Below are 19317 nucleotides of genomic sequence, written 5' to 3' on the forward strand. Positions count from 1 at the left end.
TTTGGCATTTCAGTTTCGAATCCACAATAAAACCTATGCGTTGTATTCCAGACTTGCCCAAAAAAAAGACATGCACATGCAAATAATAAAATTCTACCACCATTATGTCTGAAAGGTTTAAGTTGATTGCACAAACCGCAAGTTTTTGCTTTAGCAGAATTATAAAGAAGTGGATGCTGTGGTTATACCTTGCTGTCGGTCCTTTTTTAGCGCAAGCTGTGCATGCGGGAAGATCTTCTGCACAACTTGTAAAATATTCTCTACTGATCTTTTAAAAAGTGGCTTGAAAATGGGTGATAGTGCTTGTACGGGTGAAGCCTTGATCCGGTTTGAAGCTGGAACAACCTTCTTCATAGCCATGAAAAAGTCCTTTGCTTTTATTTTAATAGAATTAACGTCTAGTAGCAACTTCTCCCTTCTTGCATAAATCTGAGGATAGCATCGGCGTAGAGAGCACAGCGCAGCTTCAGTACAGAGGGATTTGGTATCTGCACCACAGTCTCCTAACAAACAAAAATCAAACGTTACATCAGTCAAGGCCCAGGTTTACAACATGCAACATTTAAAGAATTTGTAATGCCAAAACCAAACAGCTTAACAGGGAATTCAAAGTGCTACCGCTCTGCAGGGAAGTTTCATGTTGCTCACTGCCTGATATCCTGCGCTTATGCAGCTGAAGCAGACTCCTCATCAAAAACTATACTCTTGAGGAAGATGCCCCAGAACCATTTAATGTTCTCAGACAACAAGAGGAACGATAACAAAGAGTAAATAGATGAAAGCATCTCACTCAGATTGCTATGAAGGTGTGCCAGCTGCCTCGCTGACTAGTTGTGCAACAAGGCACAAGAGCATGGGTACTGCCTGGTACAAGCTAAGGTTCTTTACAACTTGGTCACAAGCAAGAATCCGTTTCTGTTTCAGTCTTACCAATGCATTTCTCAGCTAGTTCATCAAGCAACATGTCCGGTGGCTGAGGGGTCCAGTCACGAGTATGAATCTTGACAATTTCTTTTCCAACCCTGAAGCAAAATCATTGCATTTTAGCTTGTCCCAAGTTTTCCTTAAAAATACCAACAAGAAACAAACAAACCAAAAGGCAAACAAACAAACAACAAAAAACAAAACAGTCCTCCCTCAAAACCCCTCATCTACTAATACACTTTTCTTACTTGCTCAACTTTCAAGTATTTTACAGTTATTTAATATATACTGAACTTTTTCTAGGAACCTACAGTGAAAGAAAAGGCATTTATAGCTTCAATAACAAGTTTCCAAACTACGAGACCTAAGGACCCAGAGGAAAATACTGTAATGAAAAATTTATCCAGAAACATTTCTTTGCTGTCCAAAAAACTTCTCTAAAACTTAGCAAGCTTTCATTGGGACAGTCTCATTACTTCATCACATTTGCTTTCCAGTCAGTAAATTCACAGAAAGCACTTCTGGCACAATGCTTCCAATTGCTACAATTACTATAAAGAAGAAAAGAATTATGACTCAAACTACTACCACCGAGCAGGGGCACAATCAAATGCAAACACGTCCCCTATTCACTCATAAGTGAAGGATTGAGACCAAAAACACAACTTCATGATGAAAACACCCAAGTGGACTAAATAATTAAGCAAACAGGTACAACTTGGGGAATGAAAGGTTTGATTATAGAACTAACTACTTGGTGGTATCATCCTGACCATATATATCCAGTACCAGATTTGCCCTCCATGGAACAACGCAGTGTCTCCACGTGTCACTCTTTTGTTCAAGTTGTCAATTATTTTTTTTTCCTATAAAGTTGGACTTTGCCATGGTAGCACTAACGTTGAATTTAAGTTCTCACCTCTTAATTTGGCAAGTTGAAGAGGAAGTGTCTGCCAAAGCGTCCTGGTCTTCGTAAAGCAGGATCTATAGAATCTAGTCTGTTGGTAGCTCCGATTACCACGATCTCCCCTCTGTTATCTATGCCATCCAGAAGGGTCAGAAGAGTTGAAACAATGGAACTAATAGAAAAATATAATTTTTACTTACTGGTTCAGTAAATTTTGATACATTCCACATGACTTTTTTGATGCCGGAATAACCTTCTTCCTAGTGGTCATTCAAAACTGGGAAAAAAATAGTCTACCAAGTCGGGGTTTTTTTGAATCTGCAGACTGTTAAGTCATCAAGCACTTCAAGACTGTTTGAAATAATCTCTACGTTAATATAAAAGGAGTACTGCACACTTCTGCTCAGGAAGAAAATCACAGAAAATGTCAACTTTGATTTTAGATGTTGAATTTGTTGCAGTGAGATCTTCCTCATCGCACGATTCTATTTGGATTTAAACCATATTATCTATGGAGAGACCAAGATTAGGACAAGAACAGCACAGAGTTCAGCATGAAGCCAATCAGGAGCTCAAGTTTGTATTCTTTGTATTCAACTTTACCCTTCTCTTGCTGGAAGGACCTGCTTTTTGACTCTCCTTCTCTTCACTAGGAGCATGCTCCCTCTTGCATTCGTAATGCTCTTTCTCAGTGGTTTTAGTCTTGTCCTTTGTATCTTGGCATCTCTCTGTAACAGCTGAGGAGGAAAGGTTTTTAGAGCTACATTCAGTGTCAGACTTGAGAGAGGAAGTATGCCGCAATTTGTCACCAGGCTCACAAGACTGTTTGCCGTACAAAACGGTTTCTTTTGAAATGAGGTCACGTTCTTTTGATCTTCTTGGTTTCTCCTTTCCACGGTCATCACATTGGTACTGGGCGAGGTATTCATCATTCCCAGGAGATTTCGGAGGGTCCACGACACTGCACAAAATAAAATCACATTTCTCACTTCTGCTGAAGGACGTGAATATTAAGAGTAAAACCTTCCAACGTGGAACAAACAAACAAAAACCTCCGGACTACAGGAACCCTCGCAAAGATATGCCATTTAGAAACCTCTCCGGTGATTAGGACACCTTCTTCAGCTCCCAGAGAAAGTGCTTTTTCCCCTCTTGCTTCTGAAGCCATTGCACTAAAAAAGCAAACGCATCTGTCTCCCTCCACATGCTGCTCTGAATAAGAGCCAGAATATTCAAAGCCACTCTATTTGTTCTCCCCACATAGCCGAAAAAACACCAGTTGAAAGAATTTTCTACCTCTCTCCATGAATTTACATTCACATATCCTATGACTGCAAAAATAGAAGGCGGGGCTCAGGAGGAACAGCCAGTGCTGGAAATGAAAAAAAGCAGCCTGTTTCTTCAGAGTCTTAAGCCTATGCTACTAGGAACAAACCAAAACAAAAAAAAAAAAAAAAAAAAAAAAAGAGAGGAGAGGAGAACAACAGCGGGAAATTTACCTATTCTCCAGGTGTTCAATTGCAAAGCCTCCTCTGGAGGATCAACAGTTGTGAATTCAGTGTGCTTAGGAGAAATCAGATCTACATCTGAACCACAACTATTTCAGTAGTATCACGAACTTCTGTTACTCTGAAGAAGCAGTCAGCACGGTTTCTATGTTAGGAAAGAGCTGAACAGAGTCTGTTATTCACATCAAGTAGGCAGGTTTCTTTAGGAAGGCTGGGTTTCACTAGAACATTACTAGCCTGTAAGCCTCATGGCATCACCTTCCATCTTGACTGCTGAACCTCCTTGCTCCCTACTATCTTCTTTGCCAAGATACAGCTGTCCACATTTACTTTTCCTACTTGGCTGGACTGAATTTAAGAAGATCTTGCATCTAAGAAAGGGAACAAAAGCTGCTGCCCAGCAGCGTCTGGCTCAGGGAGGAGTGAGAAAGCTCTGTGCAGTCCCCAAGGTCCGTGCAGCAGGAGGCAGGAGGTGCTCCAAGCTCACAGCAGCAGTTCCCCTGCGGCCTGTGCAGGGAGAGGCCCCTGGTGGAGCAGGCTGTGCCCCTGGTGGAGCAGGCTGTCCCCCTGCAGCCCATGGGTCCCCCGTGGAGCAGATCTCCACGCTGCAGCCCCCCTGCGGGTGGAGGAGCCCCCGGTGGAGCAGGTGGCTGTGGCCTGGAGGAGGCCGCGGCCTGTGGAGAGCCCCCGCAGGAGCAGGCCCCGGGCTGGACTGGAACAGGCTGTGCTGAGCCTGCTTTGCCCGTGACGCTCCTTGTGGAGTGATCTCCCTGTCCTTCTGGCAGCCCTTGAGCCCTTGCCAGCCTCTTTTCTCCCCTTGGCGTTGGAGGAGGGGCAGGGAGAGAGCGCTTGTGCTGGAGCTCAGCTGCCCAGCTGAGGAAAACCACCACGGCTCTGTCTTGCCGCTGCTGCAGCACGCTGGTAGCAGCCAGCACCGTCTGTTCTTCGAGCCTCAGCAAGCCCACAGCATCTTCCCAGAAGGGATCCCTTTCCTTCACGCCTGACAGGCGCCGCCTCCAGAGGCTGAGGGCTTGTGCCCCGTTTGCAAGCGCTTTCTCAGTGCCCCCTTCCCCAGAGAAGGATCCCAGCTGCTTGGCTTCCCTGGCCTCTGCTGCCAGGCTCCCGCAGCTGCTATCCCAGCAGCGCAGCAGCCAGCTGACAATGTGCTCGCCTGGAGGACAGCTGCAATCTTGTCCCATGGCTCGCAGCTTGCCCAGGGATGGGGATCACCTGCTTCCTGCTGCTTTTCTCTCTGCTCTCCTTTCCAACAGCCTCCTGTGCCCTGGGATGGCCCTACCTTGGGGTAGGCTGCCTCGCCTTCCTCTTGCTCCTTCCCCTCCTTGGGAGGACTTTCTGCCCTTCTGAAACGAGATGACTTCTGCATGCATTCCTTCCCCTTGTGTGTATTGGTGCCTGAGACAGCAACGGGGTCATCCCCGGGGCCAGCTGTAGGGCCTGTGCCAGGCTTGGAGGGGCTGCAGGGAACATGCCAGGGGCTGGAGGGGCTGCAGGGAACATGCCAGGGGCTCGAGGGGCCGCAGGGTGTGTGACAAGGCTTTGAGGGGCCTCAGGTCCTGCCGCAGTGGTTGAAGTCGATGCAGGGAACATCAGAGTTGTTGGAGGGGCTGCAGGTAAAATGCCAGGGCTTGCAGCAGCTGCAGGCTGCGTCACAGCTTTGCATCAGGTCAAGACGCATTTTCCTAGAACCGTACATTTCCTCCTGAAGGGGCTGAAGAGCATGGAATGGTCTTCAAAATGCACAGAGCAGACCCCAGCAAATGGAGAGCTGCTGCTAGCAAGTAGGTAACTTTATTGTTCCTGTTGTTAATTTTGTTTCACAACAACAGATGCAAATATGTATCTTGAGTTGAGGGCAAAGGTGACCTTGGATCTGAAGCACACAGGCGTTCGCTAGTGTCCCCCCATCCGGAGTGAATCCAGAACGACTCGGAAGGAAAAATAAAGTCCAAACCAGTGCGTTGTGATAAAGAGAGTTTAATAGGGTAGAAAAGGAATAAAAACCAACAAAATAATAAATAATGATACTTACAGTTTATAAGATATTAATATATAAAAATATTTAATACTATTAAATACTTATAATTTTATAATAATAAAACAATGCCATACTGTACAACACAGTCAATAAAGTGGATTTAATTAAATAAATAAGAAAACCAATAAATTAAATGAAAATTAAAAAATTTAAATTTAATACAAATAAAACCCATTTTTCCCATTCCAATGAATTGCTATCCCCATCATCACTTCCCATCCCACTGATCATTTGCTATCCCAAAGACCTCCCAGTTCTTATCCCCTTGGCATGCCAGTGCAAGAAGAGCCGCAGGCAGAGGCCTTGCTGAGTGACCACCTAAGGAGAGGAATTTAATCCAGAAGGCAGGAAAGAAGAGCAATGCCCCGAAAGAAGAAGCAAGTCTTGTCTCTCAGCCCTTTGGTGTCCCAAGCAGCAGTTGCCATGGCCAAGCTTTCCCAGCCCAGCTGCTGCCAGCATCTCCCCAGCTTGCCATTGCCACCTTCCTGGGTGAGGCACGCGCGCATTTGCCATTGGCGCTGTTGCCATCCCTGTGAGTGGCAAGCCCATCCCCTAGCTCCAGCACGAGAGAGGGGAGAGGGCAAGCGAGAGGGGCAAGGGCTGAGGAGCGTGGCTGAAGCTGGAGCACGTGCTTCACGCAGCTGGCAGGCCCAGCGCTCTGGGCGCCGGCTCTATGGCAGCGTCCCCTGTTCATGCTGTGCTGCCTGGTGGTGCTGGCACCTCCTTTTCCTTGCCGCCAGCTGGGGGCCGGGGGGCAGCGGGCACAGCGCTGGAGCCTGGCACTGTCGGCGGGGCGCTGGGCATGCTGCTGGGGCTGCTGGAGGTGGGCTGCGGCTGCACACAGGCCAGCTGGCACGCTGGCCCCAGCGCCTTGGCCCTGGCCCCCAGCGGCTGCAAAGTCTCGCTGGGGGTCTTTGTCCCCGGCTGCTGGTGCTGCAGCGTCTTGGCCCCGCTGGCCTGGGGACAGAGCCTGTCCTGGGGCCGCACGGCACGGGGCTCCCCACTCGGAGTCTCCGGCAGCAGCCGCGCTCTGCGGGGAGGTGGCGCCGCTGCTCCTTGCCCCCCTGCAGCCCCCGGGCTTCGCGCTCTCTTGCTGGGTGCCGTGGTGCTGTTGATCGCCAGCTGCTGCCCGCTGCTGCCTGCTTCCCTGCTGCTGCCAGCCACCGTGCTGCTGCCAGCCGTCTTCCCCTGGCACGGTCTCTTGTGGCCTTGGCCAGCCTGGCCCAGCAGCGTCTTCCTCTCCTTGCCGGGGGGGTTCTCTGTCATCGGCCTCCTGTGCTGGCAGCTCTGCGCTGTCCCAGGGGTGCTGCTGGGCGCAGGGCGCTTGGCCCCCCGCTTGGTGCCGGTGGACGCAGGGGCAGGCGGGGGGCTCTTGAGGGGACCCAGGGGGCGTTTGGGCAGGGGTCTCCTATGGTCAGTGCGGCCCTTGGGGTTGGGGCGTTTCTTGGGGGAACTCGGGGGGGATTTGGGCTGGGGTCTACTAAGGGCACTGCGGCCCTTGGGGTTGGGGCGTTTCTTGGGAGAACTCGGGGGGGATTTGGGCTGGGGTCTACTAAGGGCACTGGGGACCTTGGGGTTGGGGCGGGTCTTGAGGGAACGCTGGGGGGGTTGGGGCAGGGGTCTACTAAGGGCACTGAGGAGCTGGGTGTCAGGGAGGCTCCTGGGGGGACTCAGGGGTGGACTGGGTAGGGGGCTCCTAAGCGCACTGGGCAGGGGACTGGCTGCAGGGCTGAGCGGGGGGCTCACTGCTGGCACGACGGGGGACTGCAGCGACAGCCCACCCTCAAGCTTCTCGGGGCGCAGCCCAGGGGTTGAGGGGACCTCACCGAGGGCTCCTGTGGCTTCCAGTCCCTGCGTGCTTGGCTCCTCGATGTCCTCGCAGAGGTCGGGCAGCTGCGAGAGGAAGCGGCTGAGGGCAGGACTGCTGGGCAAATCGGGGAAGGTGTCCTGGGGCTCCACGGCATCGAGCCAGCTGAGCAGCTCCTCCATGCCGGGGATGGGGATGTCCAGGTCGGCCAGGAGCTCGTCCTGCATGTGCTGCAGCTGCTGGCTGTCCCCTGCCAGCTCTGGAAAGGCCTCGGCAAAGGCATCAGGGCCCAGCTCGGGCAGCTGCGGGGGCTCCTCAGGCACCTGCGGGGCTGTCGCTGCTGAGGACGAAGCAAGAAAATCCCCCAAGACGGGCGATGTCAGCTTTCCCATGGCCCCTGGGTGTGGGGCGCCCAGCGGCCGGCTGTGCCAGCCCCAAACTCACCGTCAGGCGTCGCCGTCTGGGTGCTGGCGGTCCTTGGAGCCTGGGCAGGCTTGGGGGCAGTGGGGCCGGGCAGCGGGGGCCCCTGGTCCTCGCTGAGCCCCACGGCATGCAAGCAGGGCTCTGGCAGCTGCCCCCGGCTGCTGCTCAGGGTGCGGGCCGTGGGGAGCGCCTGCCCCCGCAGCGGAGGCCCCGGGATGAGGGGTGGCGGGGGGTTGCGCTGGGCGGGGGCCTGCAACAGGCAGGTGCCTGCGGGGTGCAGGAGCTCCCCATGGAGCACGGCCCTGGGCCCCAGCCCCAGCGCATGGTGGGGTACCAGTGTCCCTGTCACCATGGGCTGTCCCCACTGATGGACGGGGGCACAGGGAGGAGCGGTGTGGGGGAGCTGCCCCCCGGCGGGGAGCTGCACCAGCTGCAGCTGGTGCCCCATGGTTGGGAGCTGCACCAGCTGCAGGTTTTGCTCCACAGCGGGGAGCTGCACCAGCTGCAGGTTTTGCCCCACAGCGGGGAGCTGCACCAGCTGCAGCTGGTGCCCCACGGCGGGGAGCTGCCCCACAGCAGGGAGCTGCCCCCCGGCGGGGAGCTGCCCAAGCTGCAGGTGGTGCCCCTGGGCTGGGAGGTGCCCCCCAGGTGGCAGCTGCACCCCGGCGGGGAGCTGCAGCACCTGCCCCTGGACCCCCGGCACCACGTGCCAGACGGTGGCCTGGGGCAGTGCGGAGGGGAGGGTGGGTACCTGCGGGGGCTGCAAGGGCAGCGCCGTCGCTCCGGGGAGGGAGGGCAGCAGCCAGGCAGCCACCGTTGGTGGCACGGCTGGGACGACGAAGGGGGAGTTTTGCGTCTGCGCAAGCCGCGGAAGCCGTCTGGGGAAACCCTCTGTGGGAAAAAGGGCACTGGGCTGAGCTCTGGGGCGCTGGGCTCGCCAGCAGGGCCGCAGCCCCGGGAGGAGCGGGAGCCGGCTGCTGGACCTGCCATGGTGGCTGGAGAGTGGGGCAGTTGCTTGGGGAACCCGGCAACGGGGGTTCCGTCCCAACGGCTCACCAGCCCCTCGCCGACATCTTGGGGAGGACTGCAGGCTTTGGACCCAAGCAGGCTGCCCAGCGCAAGACTTGGCCATGTTCATTAGAACATTACTAGCCTCTAAGCCTCATGGCATCACCTTCCATCTTGACTGCTAAACCTCCTTGCTCCCTACTATCTTCTTTGCCAAGATACAGCTGTCCACATTTACTTTTCCTACTTGGCTGGACTGAATTTAAGAAGGGAGCTTGCAACTCTTCCTCTTGTTTGCCACTTCATCATCAAACCAAATGAAAACCATTTGCCTCTAACCTCTTTATTTCAGGCCTTCTTTCCTAGTGGCCATTCAAAACTGGGAAAAAATTAGTCTACCAAGTGGGGGTTTTTTTGATTTGATAATAAATCTGCAGACTGTTAAGTCATCAAGCACTTCAAGACTGTTTGAAATAATCTCGAGATTAATATAAAAGGAATTCCTCACACACGCTGCGGCCCCTTACCTTTAGTATAGTCGTTGGATGCGATGGAGCAGTATTTCTTGCTTTCGCCTGCACTGGAAGTCTTCCCTTCCTTGTAAGGTTGTTTACTGCTCTCACTTCTGCATTATTCACATGAAGAGCCATCTGGAGGATGGGATTCTTCCTTCTTCTCCCGCGTTATCTTCTGGAAACGAGGATCTAAGTGTTCCAAGGAGCCTTTTGCTTTCCTGGTGTTTCTCCTTTTTCTTCTTTTTCTTCTCCTTTTTCTTCTTTTTCTTACGCTTGCGATTGGCATTGTCAAAGCGGAGCGCACAGAAACACAAATCATGAAGTCTGAAAGAAACATGCAAGTTAAAAAGGGAAAAAAAGATGTGGCACTTGTTGCCTATATGAAACCGGATTTATTTTACCACAGGTGATGATTTGCAGCATGTCAGCTATTTTGTGGTGCTTTGTGCACACGCAACTTACTTTAGATGCAGCAAACTTAAGCCGTCAGATTGAAGGACCATAGGTCCTGGTTTGTACACAGATCATTAACAACGGCTAGCTCTGGAATATGTGCAAGCAGAAAAAATCTTTTAACCTAATCTGGAATGGTGTACGGATGTGATTCGAACTATGTGGTCCAAAGCTAGTGCTCTGACACAATTCAGCAAGAGCTTTCCTGTCTTCACTGATCAACCTAACAACATGATCCCCAGCCAGCTGGTGCTATCTAAAGAACTTAGAAACTACCAGAAAAAAAAAAAAAAAAAAAAAAAAAAAAAAAAAAAAAAAGGAAGACATGAGAAGCACCCAGAAAAGAATTAGGATAAAAAATGCGGAGGATGCTGGAATCCTTGCTTACTTGGAATCCTTCTCTCCATCTTTATCCTTAGACTTCTGTTTCTTCCAGAACTTGTGATATTTTTGCATTTTTTTCACCACCTACAAGCTCCTTTTCTATCTTTCTGTCTTTCCTTTCTATTTCACTTTCACTACCTTCTGCACGGGTATATTTTCTTTTTCTGTTTCCTTCTGTTTCATTTTTCTGGCGACAGTTCTCCAAATGAGCTGACACAGGTGGAAGCGCATGTCTTTCACGAGAATGTCTTCTGGAATGTTGCTGAGGTACCGAGCAATGATGCAAGTCTGCTCGGGGTGTGCTAAAGCGACGTACATCTTCCTCTCTCAAGAGGGAACCGTGAGGCCATCTGCTTTTGTAATGATAATGCTTATGTGACCTGCTGTAGTAAGTTGCAGTCGATCTGTCAAAGGCTGAATCGCCGTGAGAGAACTTTCTCTCTCTACTGTCTCCTGTCGCATGAGGTGAATAGTAATCCTTGTAATAGCCACATCTTTCCCATCTCCGTGCTTCGTCTCGATAGTATCTTTCTCTGCTCCAACTTCTTTCCCCTTTGGATCGGTAGTACCTATTGCTACCTTGTTCTGATCTTCCTCCGCTGCCAGATCTGTACTTTGAATATTTGACTGCTCTTCTGCCATTCTCAGGGCTGTTTCTTTCACGAGGGAAAGATCTGTACCTGCTTCCCTCCCAGTACTCCTGCTTGTGACTCTTTTGCTCAACAAATTCCACGCTCTGAGAACACCTCCTCTTGCTGGAAGGACCTGCTTTTTGACTCTCCTTCTCTTCACTAGGAGCATGTTCCCTCTTGCTTCGGTAATGCTCTTTCTCAGTGGTTTTAGTCTTGTCCTTTGTATCTTGGCGTCTATCTGCAATAGCTAAGGAAGAAAGATTGTTAGAGCTACATTCAGTGTCAGACTTGAGAGAGGAAGTTTGCCGCAATTTCTCACCAGGCTCACAAGACTCTTTGCCGGACAAAACGGTTTCTTTTGAAATGAGGTCACGTTCTTTTGATCTTCTTGCTTTCTCCTTGTCTCCACCGTCATCACATTGGTACTGGGCGAGGTATTCATCATTCCTAGGAGATTTCGGAGGTTCCGCAACACTGCATAAAATAAAAACCCATTTCTCACTTCTGCTGAAGGATGTGAATATTAAGAGTAAAACCTTCCAAAGGCAAACAAACAAACAAAAACCTCCGGACTACAGGAACCCTCGCAAAGATATGCCGTTTAGAAACCTTTCCTGTGATTAGGACACCTTCTTCAGCTCCCAGAGAAAGTGCTTTTTCCCCTCTTGCTTCTGAAGCCATTGCACTAAAAAAGCAAACGCATCTGTCTCCTTCCACCTGCTGCTCTGAGAAAAAAGGCATAGGGGCGAGCGGGGAACAGCCAGTGTTTCTCCAGACAGTGGAGAAAAATGGAAAAACATTCTATAAAGGAACACAAGTTCTCCTTGAGGCACCAACCTGCATCAGAGTGATATGCTCAGTGCTGTTCATTAGTTCTGTTCGTGACACTGGACACACAGTATGGAATTGTACTAATTTAAATCCTTCCATTAAATACTATTAGTAGACAGATAAAACTGTAACGAACTTCCATAAAGTCTTGTCTTAATCAGACTGTGCTCATTTTACCTCATTTCCTCTGACAAGCTGTTCAGCTGGCTGGCTCTGAAGGACTCTGTGATGACTTCTCGATTGACTGAAGGCATAGCTCCAGGCATCTGCAATTAAAACGCACAAGTCAGCAGACAAAAAAATACTATTTGTAGTAGTACTGAGGACTAGTCTTGTCAGAATTTCTCCATTAAATGGTAAGCAAGACCGCTGTGAGTTGTATGCATTATCTACACTTCAAAGATAACCCCAACTCATCCCCCAAAATCTACTTTATGAAACTTAGGAATTTTTATCTCAGCTGAGCTTAAGTTGACAAGTTCTAATGTAAGCTCAGGTCTGCAAATTCTAAGGGGATAATACCACAAAGTCTTACGATCACATGTGTGCTGTGTTTTCTCAGTATTTCACCTGAATTAGGAACACAATAAACACTCCCGAATACATCGTAGGTGAGAAATTCTCGATGGAGCAAATCTATGTTTCAAGCAATCCATTTGTTTTAGAAAAGAACATCTCAGAAGGTTTAACAGGTTCAACTCGGCAAGTGGAATCATCAAGTTTCAGTCCGTTTTCTTTAGATTCATTAACTAACCTAATAGCACCATTTAGTGAATCTGTTTTTGGCAGCTCATGCTGGGATCTTCCTTTGTCAGCATTCTGACAGGAAGAATTGGAATGCTGCAATGTACGGACTACCTTTCCAACCAAAATTCCATTAGAGGACATTGCATTGCATTTCAAATTCCTTTGAAATAAGCCCTTTGACTCCTCCTCAGATTTTCCTGAAGATTCTGCACCATAAGGGACTGTGTTATCAGAGCTGAGTTTAGGATTTTCATTCACTGTTGGCTCCACAAAAATTTCATCAGAAACTTTTTTGTTTGTTTGCATTTGCTTCATTTGCATTACCGAATTTGTAATTGTGGATGAAGGAACAGCCTGGTAGAGATCTTCATCCTCCATAGCACTGCTAAGAAAGTCAGGCTGTGACACAGTCTGACGAGCAGGCAATTTATTGTGAATACTGATGGTGATCTGCTGTTTTCTTGACGTATCAGTAATTGAAGGCCTGGTAATTGCCTGGTTTTGAACACAGGCCATTGGTGGTGCTGAAGATGGCCTTTTTAGGGTGACACCAGTGGTCTTTGTGTCCTCTTTTATGGATCCATTTCCATTTAAACGGCTTGAATTCTGTATTTAAAAAGAAGAAATTGCAAGATGGATTAACGCAAACACTGCATGTAACATTTTGAAACACAAAACTCTCCTACTGAGTGTTTCTACAAATGGTCTTAACACCTAAAAAGAAAAACACACTGCCCTTTAAGGATAAATGCAAGTCCAATAAGCGTATTCAATTCCTGCTTTTGGTTTACTGCAGATTGGTATCAAATTAACATCATCTTTGAAAACCAGCCAAGCAACGTAACATTACCTGCTGCTATTCCCAAATATATGTATTTTCCCCTTTAAACATACCCTGAAAAGCCTGAAGTAATCGTTCTGGTGCTCAGGAATAAGACATTTAGTTTTCCCTGTCTTAGCTAAAGTGACGAGGATAGGAAAAACAAGTCCTCTTTTAAATGATTTGAGGATTAGTACACTCTGCTTAAATTGTCAAAGAGCGTAGCTCTCTGTGCTTTAGAAAGCTGTCTTGGAGGTATAAAGTAATGGAGTCGCATGGCTGCACAATTTAGCAGTAACCACTGTTTGAATGACTCTGGCTGTAGCATGAGGGCTGTGAAGAAAGCTGCAGCGTGGGAAGGAAAACAAAACTAAGATGCCGAAAACCAAACAAAAAACCCCACACCAAACCCACTAGCAGTTTGGTGCCGTTATCTGCCCTCCCGCTTCCCTGAATTACCTTAATCATATGAGGAAGAAGTCGTGGTCCCAGAAATCCAGCCTGCTTACTATTAGCCCCCTGCTGACCAGGAGGGAATGAACAGGGATAAGATGGTGCTGGCAAGTAAAACGCACGTTCTCCAAGTGTCAAATCATAGCGCCTTCAGAAAAGAGCAGTGATCGTAGTTTAGTTTTTCTTTCAGCCTACTCTTGGATTAAATCCCATCCTATCATTTTAGAGGAACAGCTCATACGATATGGAAGCCTTCTCTACAGAAGGCTTCGCCAAGTCTACAGACTGAAAAGTAGAGAACAGTCTTCCTACTAAGACTATCACTTGCACAGCAATAATTCATTCTTACACCACAGATGACCTTCATTTCTCTCCTTCTCTAAATTAGCCAGCTACAGATAACACATAGATAGCAATTTACATGAGTGCTGCAGTTTAAGGCCAAGCAACAAAAGATAATAAACGACACAGAGAATTTCAGGTTAGACAGAACTGAATTACACAAATAATAATCTTCTCCCGGGATAGCAAGAAAAACACTTGCAAAACAGAAAAATATCAATAACAGGAAAGTAAATCTCTTCTGAACACATTTTAAGATTTGTTATTACCTGATATAAAAAAGTATGTAAGCTTGCTGACCAAGAACTCTTTTAATGTCAGTACGCACTACTTTAGCATCATTCATCTGATACCAAAGTCCATTACCAGCCTGCAAATAAAGACAACGATTTCTTTAGGTGAATTGCACGTTTTCCAATTGAAATCACGGATAGGAACAAAATACACACATGTCCAATAAAAATATAATGAAATCTTTTTCCCTAGAAACAGTAGCTGCTAGTCATGCTTTAATTGGTTTGCCAGCACAACCTTTACCCTGTTAGAAATGCTGTTGACTTCTACCTTTACATAGCATATATAGTGTCCTGAGTGACAGCTGACACCGTGATGTACCAGCACCGCGTATAAGGCATAGAGCAGTGGTTCTCCCATTGACTGCGACATGTAGGCTCTCAGGTCCAAATACTCCGGATATTTCACCTCCTAAAGAGACACCAAGAAGATAGAAAAATTATCCCAGAGTACTTCGTGGACTAGCCAGAGAAAAACACTTCCAAAAAACACAGACTAGAATTGATTTCTAGAATATATTTCTCGAATATATTTCTTGATTCACTACAAATAAGTCTTCCCATAAACAACGGTTAAGACTAGAAGTTGCAGAGAACTGTTTCCTGATGAATCAGCCTTCTCAGAGGAAAGCATATGCTTCTTGTCAAGCGGGAACTTTATTGATATTAAGAGAAAGAATAAGCCATAGTCGTTAGTCTACAATTATTGTCTGAAAATATTAACAACTTTCAGCTTTGGGGGATGTCCCATTACACAATGATATAGTTGCATTACAGTGGTAAATATACCTTGTTGATCTTTCCACCTGTGAAATCTGCAAATCTTTTCAGTGATATTGTGAGAACCTTGGAAGAACGGTGTATGGTAAATCTCTTGGATGCAGGAACCATCTTTTTACACCTTAAAAACAAGCAGAGATAAGTGTTTGAAGGCATCTTCTTTTTTCGCCCCCAAAACAAACTCCTTTTAATGTCTCACGCATGCCTATGCTATTTGAATGATATTTACTTGCATAATAGGTTGGTCTTTTTTCTTTTCATAAACCCATGCACTGCGTGTCAGGTTTGTTAATACACAGAAGAAGGTCAATTTTCCCAACAACTCAGAGCACAGCGGGAACAGGAATCTCTCACAAAAGGGTATGACCAGGTTGGATGGCAAGGTACCATTTCTTGGTCTACAAAAGTGGCTATTTGAACTCCAATCCTGGAAACATTCTTTCAGCTTTCAAGGGAAATACAAATACTGAAAGTGGAATGAGAAAGCCTTGGTCCCCAGGACTAGAAATTGCAAATAATCTCCAACACAGGTCGACTATCAACATCAAAAATACAACAGAAGCACATGGTCATTCCACAGGAGGGAGACATTTAACAGTAGGAAGTCTTCATGTACTGAGCTTGTCTGGAAAGACACTGAACCCATCTGCCATCCTTTGAAACAAAATAGTTCAGTTTGACACATTGCCCGCTCCAAGGTAGGACCTACGGTGTAAGCAGTGAAAATTAGCCACTAGCCCAGAGAACAACGGAAACTGGGCAGTTTACATCAAGAAAAGTACTGTCGAGAGCTAATAAATAGAAAGAACAAAAGTAGCTCTTTTTGAATTCTGATGGCAAAATACAAGCCAGAGAATTGCAAACCCATAGGGAATGCCTATGAACAAGACTTCCCCCCTCCAAGGAAACAAAAATCCAAGTCTTTTATAAACTTCCACAAAACTTGTAAGTAGATCCAAAGTTTAGAGGTAGTCCAACAGAGTCATGCAACATAGAAAACTGACATCTAGGATTAAGACCTAATTCGTCAAAATCTTACTCGCTACATTTATAGCAATTCTCTCCATCCAGCTCTTCAGGTTTCACAAAGAGTTCCAGAGCTCTGCTAACAGACGAAACCGCCTAGAGCAGCGAGAAAGAAGAGCGTAAAGTCACCGTAATTCAGAATTCCAGAGACATACTAGTAGTTTATAAGAGAATCTTACTAACATACTCAAGCGATCTACTAGGAGCACTGTGAAGAAGGAGGCAGAAAGAGCATGCTCAGCATTGACCTCACCTGGAAGGCATTTGACTTTGGAACAAATACTTTTCCAGTAGCCTAGACAGCATCTACAGTGTGCTTTGTCATCAATACTGGGGACAAATTCATCAGTCTAACAATTAGATGTATATTGAGGTAGAACAACAAAGAAGTATGACAGCATTATCATTTTTGCAGAAAGAGAATTCTTTCCCCTTAAACCCAATGCAAATGTGGAGACTATTTACATGGGTTCCACGGAAGGACAAAGTCCAATCCACTTCCTTAGCACCACCAAGCTCTTATGTTTTAACATTATATGTGGTTTGGTTTTTTAAGTTAAACAAGTTTAATTTAGAAAGTTATGCATGTACTTAAGCATCATGAATTATATTTAGAAAAAATCTTACCTTTATATCCAAAGTGATATCAAGAAATGCCTCATACGTATCCGAAACTGCTTTGCAATTCAAGCACTTCACTGGAAGCAAAATATAAATGCTTAACATTATGTGAAGGAGACTAACTGTCCAAATTCAAGTTGTTGACAGATACTACTTTAGACAAACTACAGACTGCTTTACTACCGACAAAAGACACAGATCAGTTCTAAGGACAGGAATATTTTTTCAAGTACCTCTCGATCTTAGAAATCCTCCAAATATTTGATGAATGATGGTGGTAGCTTGAGAAGATCTGTCCAATCTGGAAATAAATTATAATCAGACCTCAGAAGATTTAAGGCACAGAATTAACTCTTCAAAGAGTTTGATGAAAACCAAGGATGATGTAGACTTTCGTTGCTGATAGTAAATAAGGCACTAAAAGGTGCTAGAGATCATTTTTGAGAGTAAATAAAGGACTAGAAGGTGCTAGAGAATGTATGAAAGTGAACTTGTTTATGCTTACTCGGTGCTTCCGTTCAAGCACGCTTCCTGCATAGCATCAACAGTATAGCGCAAGAACTCGTGTGCGTCTTCTTGACTGCCAAAACGGAAATGTTGTCCTATTCCTAAATAAGAAGATGATAGTATTGACCTCATTTAAAAATGAAATCATTCTTGTATTTCTAAAATCTCTCTTCATTGGAGTGTTAAAACCACTTAGACACATCAAATAATTATTTGAAGATTACAAGCTATCGAAAAGAAACACATCTGAAGCCACTTACGACTGAGATTACTGATAACATGCGTAGGCTCGATGGCATCAACAGTGCAACGCAGGGCCTGGTTAATGTGAGTCTCCATCGTGCACATCATGCAAAAATCTTGTTCACGACCTGAAGAGTGAAAGAACAAAGCATCCCAGTCCAGCGAAATATCCATACCTACAAACATCTAAGTACAATTTAAACTATAGATACAATATCCACTCTCCTTGCTACATTCTATTCTCCCAAGATGCCAATGTCCCAACAGTCTTGTAACATTTCATTTCACACAACTTGACAGAAGAAAAATATCCACTAAGCCTGTATTCAAATGCATTTTGTGATGAGAAATCTAAAAGACTACTGCAAAGTCGCAGTTGTAAAGGCTGACAGGAATGTGAACTCCACAGGCTGCAAAATGTATTACTCTCTAAAATTACTACTAAATGCATTACTGTCCAATGCACTTCATTATTCCCATGAAGCAATAAATGATCCTTTAATAAACAAACAAACAAACAAACAACTAACTAACTAAATAAATAAAACGTGGTGCATTAATTGCACTCCATATGCTATTCGGAGCCCACTGCTAATACAGTGCTCAAAGCCAGCTGCTACAGGTAAAATCAGGCAAATAAGCTTATCTCACAGAATCACTGCTGTTCTTTCACCTTCAGAGCTATCCAACAGATTCAAAATACTGTTAGAAAGTACTCACATGACTGGCTGTGCTCAAGAGAAAGCATGTAATTGGCAAGTGGGGGTGTGTAGGTCAAACACTGCAGAGTAGCATTAAGAAAACATGTGTTGCCAAGATTGTACAGGCCAACTCCAACACTTTGTGTTTCTCGCCAATCCATACAAATCTTCTCAGGTGGAAAAAGAATGCTCTGTGGCGGAGCAATTCCATCATTAACGACTGCAAGAAAGTTAAATTTAAAAAGAGATCTTGTTTGTTTGTTTTGAAGAAAGGTATTTAAAAAAATACTATTCTGCAGGAGCACCTAGAGGAGCTAGCTACAATCCAAACCAGAAAAACTTATTGCAGACAGCTTTAATACCACCAAATTCAAATTGGCTGGTCAACACAATGTTTTGGGGAAAAACAAACAAACAAACAAACAAACAACTTTAGTCAACCATTTTAACTTTCCTAAGGCAAGGCTAACTGCCATTCTGTTTGTAGCACCTAATGCCAAGTTCCTCTCCATCTATAATCTTTAACCTGATTAACTCAACTACTGTTTTTTTCCTTATTATAACTTAAACCACAAACTTAGACTTGAAATTATACGGTAAAAACGTAAAAACTAGGAACTAGGAATGACGGTACCCCTACAGATACCAGATCTTTTCCTGAGCAATGTTATCCTTCAAAAAACCTGTGAAAAATGGAAGCTGTGAATAGCAACAATCAAACACTTTTCTCTGCAAAACAGAAAAGACATGGAGGAATCTGTGCATTACAAAAAGCTCCCCATATTTCTCTGTTGACTGTAAATATATCAAAATTAATTTCTGTAACATCAGTCACTTCAGTTGCCTTAGGGGATTCGCTTTTGAAGTCTTTGTTCACAGTAGTCCCCTTCTCTATCAGTGCAACAAGTAAGAACTGCATTTTCTACTTTTGCTTTGAAGACAATGGAGACAGGATAGAACGCACACTTACTTAGATCTCTTGGGGCAAAAGCCTTAGTTTTTTCAGATGATCTACAGTAAATAGCACCTCCACGTCCTTGGGCCACAGAGACTTGGCTTGAATCTTCTGCAGGCACTATCCGGCCCCAGTTGGCGGTGCGTGACATCAGTATTTTAGGACTTGGTTTCTTGGATTTGCCAGACCGCCTTGAAGAGGGCTTTTTAGGCTTTGAAGATTTGGGCTTCTTAGCTACGGTCATTGTTCACATCTGCAACAGAGACAGAAGTTCTGGCTGACGTAAGAATATCAAGAAGCATTCCAAGAAGAAAAGAGTAACAGAAGTCCTGTCACTTAATCTCAAAGAAACAGCCTTAAGAACTAAATCGCTGGTATGAA

The 19317-nt window shown here is 46.0% G+C and overlaps 2 protein-coding genes across 2 annotated transcripts; both read right to left on the reverse strand.

Moving 5' to 3' along the window:
• Nucleotides 1-1932: 1932 nt before the first annotated feature.
• LOC311428892 (ubiquitin carboxyl-terminal hydrolase 42-like) lies at nt 1933-19180 on the reverse strand (the record flags this gene model as incomplete). The annotated part of the gene is made up of 15 exons (XM_084540122.1): nt 1933-2003; nt 10937-11091; nt 11626-11714; nt 12520-12801; nt 13475-13616; nt 14080-14180; nt 14375-14515; nt 14893-15004; nt 15923-16005; nt 16537-16607; nt 16764-16831; nt 17036-17138; nt 17298-17408; nt 18001-18201; nt 18952-19180. The coding sequence occupies 15 exons, from the start codon at nt 19178-19180 to the stop codon at nt 1981-1983; spliced, it is 1911 nt and encodes a 636-aa protein (XP_084396248.1). The 3' UTR covers nt 1933-1980.
• Nucleotides 10006-10604, reverse strand: LOC311428894 (uncharacterized protein; the record flags this gene model as incomplete). Its single annotated transcript, XM_084540124.1, has 1 exon — nt 10006-10604. A coding segment is annotated over one exon (588 nt), but the record flags the coding sequence as incomplete, so codon positions are not given.
• Nucleotides 19181-19317: the final 137 nt, after the last annotated feature.

The sequence above is a fragment of the Aythya ferina genome (genome assembly GCF_964211825.1).
Source record: "Aythya ferina genome assembly, contig: HAP1_SCAFFOLD_178, whole genome shotgun sequence".
NCBI lineage: Eukaryota > Metazoa > Chordata > Aves > Anseriformes > Anatidae > Aythya > Aythya ferina.